The following is a 12,254-nucleotide window of genomic DNA, read 5'->3' on the forward strand; positions in this document are numbered from 1 at the left end:
TATGACACTTTCCTTTAAAAATTGTAATGTAGAGGTAATAACTTGCTGAGTTTCTTTCCCGTTCGTCTCAGTACAATTCCTCCTGGTAGTTTTGCAAACGGATGGAGTAGTCTTGCTCTTTCACGAATGTTATAAACAATCATAAGCATGTCCTAAGCCGCATCTGAACTGAATAAACGTATTTTGATTTCGATTGGTGTATAGGTGTATGTAGAACAGGATCCAAGAGGCAGCCAAGGCCGCGTCGTCCGTCCACTTCTTCTGGGGAACCTGGACTAAAGCGTTCTCCTTCAACACTGTCCACGGCTTCTTCTGCCTCGGGATATCGTCCGCGGTCTTCGCCGGCTGGTCTTTATAGTTACACAGGCAGTAAGTGTTGTAATGCTTATCTTGTCAGCTTAAGCGTAAGGCTAAGGTTTTTTAAAATATTTACTTGTTTTAACACGCACTTTATGTAATTTTTGAACTACGTTGTTGAACTCACAATTCAACGTCACAGCACCTTCACGACCCACTCGGTCAGCGTCTGGGCTCAGCATCACACGTATCACCGATCCCGTGGGAGGAGGCACTGCCATGGCAGTTGGTGGCACGGAGTATTCCAGACGTAGAGCTGCCTCTGCACCAGCGACACCAGCTTTATCACCGGCTTCATCACCACCTGGATCGCCGCATAGGTCGACGCACAGGTGAGAATCGGGCTGGAATTATCACAGACACCGTAGCATTCATATTTGAAATTACTAGAAAGGGGCGTGGACTTTAACATGAATTCTAGATTTTTCTGACGTATCATGATTATGGTGACATTAAAGAAAAAGGTGGAACGCGGAATCGTTAATAATTGAATAAAAATTTGCAAGACGATTTTACGATCGAAGGACATAAATTTCTTATGACACGCCGAAGTTATCATTAAGTTCCATAATATATTTTTCATACAAATAAATCTTAGTTTTTTTATTTATTTAACAGTTTTTTTTCTAATTAAAATAGACCTGGATGTGCATGGACGATACCGAATGTGCATTGGGATCCAGAATCCATGTGATCATCATTCAAAAACCACCATTCATCAGGTTATTTTTTTCATAATTATTCAACCTCTTTACAAACAGCATCTAACATGTCCAAACTGAACGAATTATTCGACAAAGAAATCGGGACAAGCCAGCTTTACTGGTTCTTTGTCATTATTATAGAAATATGTTCTATTTGAATGTGAAGGAAATAGCGTGCCCATTCGTGATGGGACAGACCTGTATTTACGACTGTGCCGAACTACTTTATGACTTAAATAGACAATATGTATTCTCGACATGAAAGTATTAGTTCTTATAGTCCTTCTTCTTCAGTCGCACTCTTCATTTCTGAAGGTCGTTTTAGTGGCGTCTCCCAACTATCTCTACTCTCCCGTCTTTCGCAAGCCATCTCAGCGAGTTGACTCTGGCAGACACAATGAGTTTTTCTTAACTTTCTGGATCTCTGCGCATGTCCACAAAACTTAGGATGCATTGATAACAAAGTGTCGACAGAAGATTTCCTGTAACCGCCTTAGTAAGGTCATCGTTGATTCCTTTTTATTAAAGTACATGTGTTTAAGTACTTCATCTACGATCAAAGAAGTTATATTATTGTACAAAGACCTTTATTTCTCATTACATAAAATATTTTAATAAACTAGAACCTTAATATATGTGAGCGAAAGACTCGTCGCCATCAGACAGCGGTCCTAATTTTAGTCTACTAGGTTCAATCTGATATGTATCTTTAATGCATATTTAAATTGGCTAAACATGTATCACGAATTTAGACGGTATTTTTTTAATAATTGCACTCTCATACTTAATAGACTTCTAGACGTACTTTGTGTTTGTATTTATTTAAATGGTAAGCTGCTATGAGAATATTTATATATTTTCATTATTATTCTCTTCAATTTTTGGTAGATTTTTTAGTCTGTGTTAAAAAATATATCTAAATAGTGCTTTTATTAATTTACATATTTTGTAGTGTTTGTATTATTATGAAGACGTGTTGACTGAATTGTGATTTCTGACCGTTTGATAAGAGGGTCAATCATACATTAGAAATTTATAATTTATTTAATGTTACTTACGCTCGTTTTCAGGAAGCTGAAACATGTCTTCAGACCATTTTAAAACAACTGTAGTCGAGTGGTACAGTTTTCAGGAAACCCGTTTTCAGGATTGGTTATACCCCTTTGATGAAGGAATATTCTAGATTGAACTTTCTAGGTGTGTCAAAAGGACAGAATGATACCGAAAGAGAGGAAAGATCGGAACCTTCTCGAAGCTAAAGAGAACATTGGAACGATGCACGTCAAAGACGGAATGGTAAAGATTACGATGTGCTGAAGAGATCAAGAGTACTTACCTACGTTCTGGAATTGTGGAATAAGGATAGATCAGCTACTCAGTACCACTTTTGTCAAGAAAGTTCTCGAATATCGTTATACCCAGTGATACCTGTATAAGCGATACAAAACGCGAACCATCAATTCAGTTTCGAGTGCGATTTCAACAGATAATAATTGAAGTAATAAGCTACCGTATATAGTCTATTTCTGCGCGTAATTTGTGGCTTTATAGTTTAAACAAATTAGTATTTTATTGCTGACACAGATCATTCGGATTATGAGTCTGTACGTATTTAGCCCATTATCCACTTATCAATTTGAAACGTGGAATTGTCCACTTAAGAGGATTTAGAACAAGAGAAAAGTACGTGAGGTTAAATAGATTAACATAATCTCTTGGGCAGTAATCTAAATATAGTGTATGTTTAGATCAGCCTGGTTGTGTGCAAATTTAATATGTTGTTATAAACAAATGAACCGGTAACCATTTAACCGACCTGCCAGCTAGTCCCTGAAAACTTCTCCTGGTTAAAATTTATTCGAACATTATTTTAATATCGTCACCATTAGGGAAAAAATGTAAAGATTTAGATCGCAATAGGTATTAATCAATTCGACTTATACAATCATGTTTACAGCTATGAGATTCCTCTTAAAAACAACCTTAGAATATAAGACATTTTCTTTCATATATTCTGAAGTCAACAGAGATAATTTTATATCTCGCTCAACTGATTGAAGTTCCCCTTGGTTGTTATTCGTTTTATTTAGGTCAATATTTTCTGCTTTGATGCGCATTGCTCGTTTTCTTTTGATATTTGCGGAATATGTAGAAGACATTTTATCAAAAGGCCGACGACATATCAATTGACAAAATAATAATAATAATAATAATTTATTTATTTTTCTCCCTTAAACATTAAACAATAATAATTCTTAATATAGTAACAGTATTGGGAGACTGGTTTCCAAACTAGGTAAGAACCTGTAATATGGATAACCAGGCTTCCATTCCATAGCATATACATAACAAAAAGGTAGTTTGTAAGGGATTGTGTATGTGAGTGTGTGTGATAGTGGGGAAGGGTACGCATGCGTGTGTTAGTGAGTGTTAAAGGGTGTTTGACATGACAAGAACATATTATGTGAAAATTATTATTTTATTACTTCTAGTAGAATTTCAGTTTCATCATAGCTCAAAGTACTTAAAAATTTATGAATTGTTTTCTTTACACATTTTTTTGTTTTAGCATATATATTCAGAGTTTTGTTGAGTTTGTTATATAAGTAACAGCCAAGAAAAGAGAACGATCGTTGAGAAAAATTAGAAAAAGATGGGGTTGTACAAACGTTATATTTGCGACGTTTGTCCAATATAGCGGTATCAAAGAATAAGAGCGAATGTTGTTTCAGAATAGTGTATAAGATAAAAAGTTGACGAACTGTAAGTACAGAACAGGTTTTATAAAGTTCATCAGTAGGGAATCGAAAGGGGAGAGACAATGAGGTTTTAAGAACTGCACGTTGGGCTCGCTCAAGTTTCAGGAGAGAGGTTTTATAGGTGCCTCCCCAGACCCAGACACAGTAAATTAGCAGGGATTGGCAAAGCGACTCGTACACCATTCTAATTGTAGTAGAGTCAGCAACCCCACGCAGGCTCCTGAATACATACATTAGCTTACGCAAGCGTCCCGAAAGCAATTCAATGTGACCATTATAGCTAAGATTATGGTCTATAAGTACGCCGAGGTACATTAGTGTACTAACGTTTTGCAGCCGTGGGCAGTCGCACGAACCATTCGAGCGTTGCAGACGGGAGCAGCAATGAGTCACGATTGTCCACTGATGTTGTGGATGGCACCCTCGTTTTGTAAATGCCATGTATTTTGTTTTGTCTGCATTGAGCGTTAAGACATTGTCGCTAAGCCAATCCGTCACCCTATCCAGGCCAGATTGGGCGTGAGCGTAAACCTCCCCCCAAGTCGGTGCATTAAATAATAAAGCCGTGTCATCCGCAAAGGTTACAATGGTTCCATTGGTTAACTGTAGGTTGCATAGCTGATTAATATACACTAAAAACAGGGTAGGACCCAATACGCTACCCTGCGGGACACCGTATCGAACAGGAAGGTCCTCGCTCACACTATCACCAATCTTTGTGGCCTGGGTCCTATTGCTCAAATAGTCACTGAATAGTCCCAATTGGGCCCCTCTCACACCAGTATTCTCAAGTTTTTTTAATAGGATTTCGATAGAAACCGTGTCAAAAGCCTTAGCTAGATCCAGAAATATAGCTATGCACTTCATGCCCCCCTCTAGGTTCCTAATAATGTTGTCAGTAAGTGCATGAACTGCATCCCCGGTGGATCTTCCAGAGCGAAAACCGTACTGGGAAGTAGATAGAATGTTGTTCATCTCTAGAAATTTTATAAGCCTGTTATTGATTATTTTTTCCAAAACCTTAGACATTGCTGGTAAGATGGATATCGGTCTATAACTGTTGACACGGTCCCTAGCGAGGCCTCCTTTATGAACTGGTATTACTAACGCTTGTTTAAAAGCAGATGGAACGGAACCATTGCTGAGAGCCAAATTACATATATATGTGAGAGGGGGTACAATAATTGCTTTATATGACCTTAGAATCTTAGCGCTAATCCCGTCTCGCCCTGTGGCATCGCTCTTGAGGGCTATAACAAGTTTTTCCACCTCACTCTCATCAGTTGGTAATAGTACAAGAGATTTATGGTTATTATTATCTCCAAAACTGCATTCAACAACAGAATTAGAATAATTCTTTTGTAATATATTTTCCGCCAGATTCTTGCCAACGCCCACGAAAAATTGATTTATATCATTGACCGCTACCAAATTATTGGAGTAATTTTTTAGCAATTCATTAGGAGGTGTTAGCGATTTTTGTCTATTTGTTATTGTGTCAATTGTTTTCCAAAGTAGTTTTGGATTGTTTTTGGCTTTATTTAGTTCATTATTTTCATAGTTCCTTTTTAGTTTTCTTAACAAATTGTTGCAGAAATTCCGGTATCGTTTATATGTGGTAATTATTATCTCATTATTGTGATTTTTTTTTGCCTTTTTGTGTAGGTTATCCCTGTTTCGCATGCACTTCAAAAGACCGGGAGTTATCCAGGGTTTAATTATCATTTTTCTTTTCGAGGGACTAACTTGCGTCGAGTTCGACTTGATGGCTTCAGTAACAGATGCAATCAAAAAGCTCGCAGCGAAATTTACATCAGACGAATTAAAGAGAGGACTTAAATCCATATTATAAAGGCTAAGTGCGAGGCCCTCGTAGTCTATTTTAGTTAACGGCCTACTCACGGTACCACCATGGTTTAATTTAGACTTAAGAAATAGTAAAACGGTTTTATGATCTGTCAGTGATGTTTGGGCAACAAATGTGTGTGCTTGAACCTTAGTTTTCAGAAGGACATGATCAAGGCAGTTATCTACTCGTGTCGCAAATGTGTGGGTAGGGAGCAAACCGTGATAGGCTGCTAGGTTTAAATAGTCTCTGACATCATCTTTTATTATTTCTCTATTAATTATAACATTCATATCGCCTGTCAATACAATAGTTTTGTAGCTAGTGTATCTTGTCAGTAAGTTATTTAGTGATGATATAAAATTCGATTTATTGCTATATGATGGAGAACGGTATATGCCAATGATAATTGTATTTGGGTCAATTTTAGCTACCAAGCAATTAGCATCCATGAACACCGGTTCCTCTATATGGGTAGGGATATAGTCCTTGATGTACATTACCACGCCATCGTTTTGTAGTAAGTTTGATGTGGTATGAAAAGAATTATAGCCATGCAGTGTTGGCAAGTTATTGTTGTCCCTTATCCGACATTCAGTCAGTATAATGACATCCCAACTTGTGCGTGACCTAACTAACAAAGTTTGTAAACCTGCAAAGTTTGCTAATATACCACGAATATTCTGATTTAAGACTTTAGTAAAATGATTTGGGTTATGAATTAAACTATGAACGTCCTCAATATTACATTCTACACAGTCAGAATTAGAAAAGGAGTCAATATTGGTTTGTAATTGTAATTGTGAGCAGAGGGTTGAGGAGAATTTTGATGTTTTGTCTATATCATCAAAATATCTATCCATATCTGGGTTTGGTTAGGTCCATGGGGTAGAGAGGTGTATTTAAATATGGCGTTTTCCATAAGCGAGGAACCAGTAGGGAGCAAGGTAGGATGAAGCAGGATAGGGTATGTATTAGGAATTGGCGATCAAGTAATTTTATTTTGAAGTGTTTATGCAATGGTAGGTATTGAGGCACGATTGTACAAGAGTAAGCAGTTATGTGTAGTGGTTTAAAACTATTTATAGGGAAAGTAAGATAGGAGTGTGAGTTAGTCCATAACATAAAAGAGGCAAGTTGACTAGCCAGTACATGTGAGTTATATAAACTTAAGTAACAAATATTAGAAATAATTACAATACCTGAATTCAGCACGCAAGAGAGTGAGATACAATATGGTTTAAATAAAGGTTGGAAATGAACTAATTTAACGATCAGTCAGTCCATGTTCATTAGGCTTTGAACTTGGGCCTCATTTGTTATTTGTATTATGTTAGACGTATCGTCTTTTCGCAGATATACTAGTCCTATGGCCGTCCAGCAATACTTGTAGTTCTTCACTCTTTTCAAGTCCCGAGCTAGGAAGTAAAGCCTGCTTGCCTTTTGCGTTAAAGACTCTGAGATGAAGATCGGTACATCAGGATCCTTTTTAAAACCGAGGTGTTTAGCACACAGTTTGTTGTTTGGACCAGTATTAAACTTCTTAGCGGCGTGGAGTAATTTGTCTTTTATAACTGTAGAAGTTAGTTCAACAACTACTGTTTTTGTGGAAGATTTTCTCTTTGTTTTGTATATGTCCCTTATGTCCTCTTTGTTAAATTCTGAATTTATATTTTGGGCAAGGTTTGCCATAAGTTTAATGAGGTCCTCTTTAGATTCTTTACCTTCTAGAGGTACATTTCTCATCTCAATGGTTGTCTTCTTTTGTTGTCTGGCGGTATCTTCTAGTTTTTGTTCTAAAATCAAAATTTGCTCATCGCGCTTTTTTAAATCCATTTCCAATGATTCAATTTTATTTTGAAACTCTGCATTTTGTTCTGCCAAGAAAGTAATAGACTTTTCTATATTGGAGTTACTCAGATTAAGGGCTGAAATCATTGGAAATAGCTTGTCCATTTGCTTCTGATGGTTCTCTCCCCACAAAGTAATAATATTTTTCATTTCTTCCCTAAAGTCAGAAATTTCCTCACTGTGAGTTTTTGCAAGGCGTTTACGTTTCTGTCTAGAAGTGACAAAGGTATGCTCTTCCTGTTCCTGTAAGCTAGGCTCTGACGTAGATTTTTCCAGGGAATTATTCATTGAGGTATTCATTGTGTGGTAGTGTTGTTACCTTGATCTTGTACCAAGAGCACAGAAATGGCAAGGAGATATATCTTGGATTTAGTCACCGTTCGGGGGTGTGGCCTTGGTTGACACTCCTTCCTGCAACGTGCGTATGCGCTGGGGGCGTCAACAGGTGGGCAGTGATTTAACAAAGGTAGCTACTCCTACGGCGCACTGTTATCCTAGTACTTGCTAATATTTTAATTATTAGAATTTTGAAACTTTTTCAATTAAATCAAACACGGGTTACACACGACTACTCTCAGCGAGATCCGGGAAGGAAGGGAAGATCTCGCATTTTTTTTGAGTCTGCTCGTATTTAGCTCCCAGCGAAAACAAAGCTTTTACGTAACAGCTAAGGCCTGTTTTTCCGGTGAACAATCAATTTAAATTAAAATTAGATTTTGTGTAAAAAAAGTATTAAAGAAAACACTTTTTACCGGATTGAAACTATGTATTTTTATTGTAAACTTATAATTATTTAACGTAATTTTAAATCTATCAGACGTTTCGCGTGCTTTACAGCGTGCGTGGTCACGGTGACTGAAGACAAAAGGTGTTGAATGTCAAAAAACTGTCACAGCTGTAGAAAATTTGGAAAAAAATTATTCTCTGGTTAAAAAAACTGGTTTTACTACAAAATGTTTCAAAGATTTACAAAAGGGAACAAAGAAACAAAACGTATTCAGTACATTTAACTAAGTTGTACCTAATTTGGCTGTGTTAAAAGTGAGGGTATGTACGTGATGGTATTGTATGTGGGGTGTGCTTATGATGCAGGTGATTTTGCGCTATGGATATTCCTTAATCAAGTCATTCTTAGTCAAGGCTTAAACAGTATTGAAAAAGGTATCCGGGCAATGGGTTTCGTCATTGCTCACACTCACCTATGTAAAAATTGTTTTTGATGTTCAAGCAGAATTTTTGCGTTTCCTTACCGTAGTTGAAACATGGATCCATCGCGAAGAAGGAAAAAGAGGAAGAAAGGTCCAAAGAAGGCCAAGAAAACTTTATTTCTAGTATGCACGCAGTATCTATTGATTATCTGGAATAGGGTAAAACGATCACCGACGAATATATTCAGGCCTTTAAGATTTTTATATTGATTGCGATTTGCGAGCAAAGATGACATTTTGTAAAGAAAGCGTGGATAGAGATTTGGTCGGAGGATGAGGTCGTAACTGAAACAAACCCCTTGAGAAATTCTTTTATTTGGGAGGAATAAAAAAGAGCTCTTTTTTACGGAAAACATTATAGACCATTATAACATTAACCGTTTCAAGAACCCGCCAAAACCGACCCTATAACGTACATGCCTGCAAATAAGTCAATTTTATATGTTAGTTATCATCCTTAAATAACAGAAATATAGATTTCTATTAAAAACTGTCTTCGACGAAATTAAACTCCAAGAACGGTATACGTATGTTATAGGGACGGCACTCATACGGTTTTGATATTTTTTATGTACGTCAATGTGTATCATGCGAGTGTCTTAATTTTGTGGTCAAAATTAAAAAGAAGACAATGTTAGGTTTAAACAAGCGAAGACATTATTTACGGGTACAAACTACATCTTCGTCGTGAATTTGACTAATCTATGATCGTTTTGCGTCACGTGACTGGCGTATAAATAAATATTCTTTATAGGATATTGTATTCCACCATTTACACATATCTACTTTCCATATCACACTTTATTTCATAGTGTAGAATAGCCTATTAACAGGTTTATTAATATGTTTTTAAACCAATTTTATACATACCAATATTTTCATATCATTTATGAGACGACGCTGACTTTTGCGTAATATAAAAAATAACTTAATAAATTGTTTCAGATCTCGAGCGCTTCAAAGGTGTTCGTAGCATCGCACCATTCAAGTAAATATCCGGCCATTATCCTATTTAATTAGCACAAACGTCGATAGCTTTGATATACCATGAAAAATGTGGACAAAGCCACCCATGGCTTAGTAAAGATACGGCGATGAAGATTTTAAAGTTTGTTATCTGTTGTTGTTGAATCCAGTATTGCGGATGTTGTTATGGACTGTGGTCTAAAGTTGATAATAAAATTAAATATGTCAAACACGCTATTGCTACTTGCGCTGCAGGATCTATTCTCTCTGCTTTATAACTTGCCTAGAATGTTGTCGGATCCGTCATTAAGCTGAGCTGTTGAGTGGAAATTTGATGTGAGAGTGTCATATGACGTAGTTTTTAAGATGAGTCAATGCTCAACTTAATGTCATTCTCATGCTCAATGGCTTGAGCAGTGCCTGTGTTGAGCTTGGAATGGCTTGAGCTTGGCCGTAAGAACTATTATGATTCTTCCGCTGTTACATAGTTACTTGAGCTTGTGATAACTAGAGGTGAATAACAACTTTATCCAGGGCCTTGTTCACGACTGACGAAAAGTGATTTTGTCTTAAGCCCTCTTTGAAGCTTAGCTAAGACCTACCGCATGTTACACCCTCCGTCAATTGTCAGTTTGACAATTTACCGAATTTATTTTGATACAGAAATAAATTCAAAAAGAACAAATATCAATTGTTAAATTTTGAGAGTAACTCCCACAGAAAACTGGTCCTAAAATTCAAAGCGCAAGAAATTGTGATTTCCAATCTCTTCATACTTAATATATGTATATCCTAATTCAACTACTGTTCGCGCAACAGTGAACATCCTGCGAAAAATTTGTAAATACATATCTGCTTTGTTTAATAGCTATAGATTTGCAAAACTATACTTTAAATATTAAGACTAGTAAAAAAAGGCTAGTGATCCTTAAATAGGTGAATGCTGAAATCTGTTCCTATCACTTTCGCGATATGACGCTCAGTTTAGCACTCTTAATTAGAGTTAATAGTAATTATTTAACTTTTGAAAATACACGTTAGTTTCTGAATTCTAATAAATAACGTGTCCATTAGTAACGCTTTATTAATATACGAATGAAGGTCTTTAGGTCAAACCTAATATATATTGCCATACGCAGCAAAACACGTTCTCTAGGCGTCAAATATCGCGGCCATTATGCGTCTCAAGTAACAATCTAGTGTTTTGTTTCGTCCTTAATATCTTGAATCTTCTCTATCTTGTAGTATTTCTCCTCTAATGTAAATAATATTTAATGTAATATCCAATTTTTCAAGTGTTTTAAACGAAACATTTTCCTAATATTTTTTTGTACTATCATGTCTTTGCTCAAAAATAGTTTGACTTTTCTATTTAATACATTTTTCGCTTAGTTTACATTTTTAGTTGATTAGTGTTTTTAATGTGTTTTTTGTAAATTTTACTGAACATTAACGTTTTAGAGTCTGTGCGGGAAGATAATCAGCGTTATGCAAACTCATTGATTCAAAAAAATGCTATTCCTTTTTTCATATAAGACTTTACGTAATGATAATAAAAAGGTAATTAACCTGCCACCTCGAAAACCACGACGGTTCTCTTTTCGCACAGACTAGAGCTGAGATACAGATTTAGCACAAAGTATGATTACTACCTAGACTCCCGTATGTCAGAATCAATACATTTTTAACACACGACAGTCACACTGTATCTGACAGTTCAAATTAACGCTAATGTCACATTGAAATTTTATTATAAATTGTTAATGTATTTGAAATTTGTTGGTAGTATCGTCTATAATCACATTTAAGTTATTGTATATTAAATACATTTTAATGTCGGTGTTTCAGTTGTAAGCAAGGACAGACTGATCACATGTTGTGACGAAAATAAGTTGTGAAGTTTTGCATATCTCTTCTCTTTTTAGCTTAGCTTAGTTTAAGAATGGTGATTTAGATGCCTTTTTTACGCGCACATGGTTCAAAACCGCTGTTCAATTCGGTGTAGGTATTCGTTAAATATTATAAGATTGTAACCTGGTCACGACAGCTACCATGCATCCTAGATTTTGTTCCCAATGGCATGTCGACAAGTTGGGATAAACTTTCCAATATGACCGGTCGATTTGAATGCTCACATTTTTTTTGTAGATAGTACTTACCAAAAGAAAGCGTTTTGTAAAGTATTAAGTTGCGGAAACTTACTGTTCATGAGATATATTTATTTATACTTTGCATACAAATGGACAAATATCATGCCATAACACGCCATTACACAATAAATTTGACAAATAACTGATGTCAAATGTCAACCATTTCACGTATCGTTAGTGAAGGTTCGAAAAATTTGACGTATCGATACTACTAAACTTTCCAAGATGAACCATAGATTATTTGTAACATATTATCAAATTAATTATTTGTAATCAAAAAAATTAATTATTATCTAGTTCGGTTAGCATATTAATATTTTTTTTAAATAATATTTTAATCAAGCCTCCGCAGTTTCGGAAAATTTGAAAATATCTATAGGTACTTTTTGCACATTACTATTTTTTTTTCTTTT

General features: G+C 35.8%; 1 protein-coding gene across 2 annotated transcripts in view; it reads left to right on the forward strand.

Moving 5' to 3' along the window:
* LOC110998105 (dual specificity protein phosphatase 22) overlaps nucleotides 1–12,004 on the forward strand; it is a 43,723-nt gene extending 31,719 nt beyond the window's left edge. Inside the window, exons 6-9 of one of the 2 annotated variants that reach the window (XM_045631575.1) lie at nucleotides 205–369; nucleotides 500–689; nucleotides 997–1,079; nucleotides 9,671–12,004. In XM_045631575.1, coding sequence (XP_045487531.1) covers nucleotides 205–369; nucleotides 500–689; nucleotides 997–1,051 — 410 coding nt within the window. In that variant the 3' untranslated portion in view covers nucleotides 1,052–1,079; nucleotides 9,671–12,004. The remainder of the gene's footprint in view (nucleotides 1–204; nucleotides 370–499; nucleotides 690–996; nucleotides 1,080–9,670) is intronic. The other variant, XM_045631576.1, reaches the window with a different exon arrangement.
* Nucleotides 12,005–12,254: the final 250 nt, after the last annotated feature.

Source organism: Pieris rapae, chromosome 16 (assembly GCF_905147795.1).
Source record: "Pieris rapae chromosome 16, ilPieRapa1.1, whole genome shotgun sequence".
Taxonomy (NCBI): Eukaryota; Metazoa; Arthropoda; class Insecta; order Lepidoptera; family Pieridae; genus Pieris; species Pieris rapae.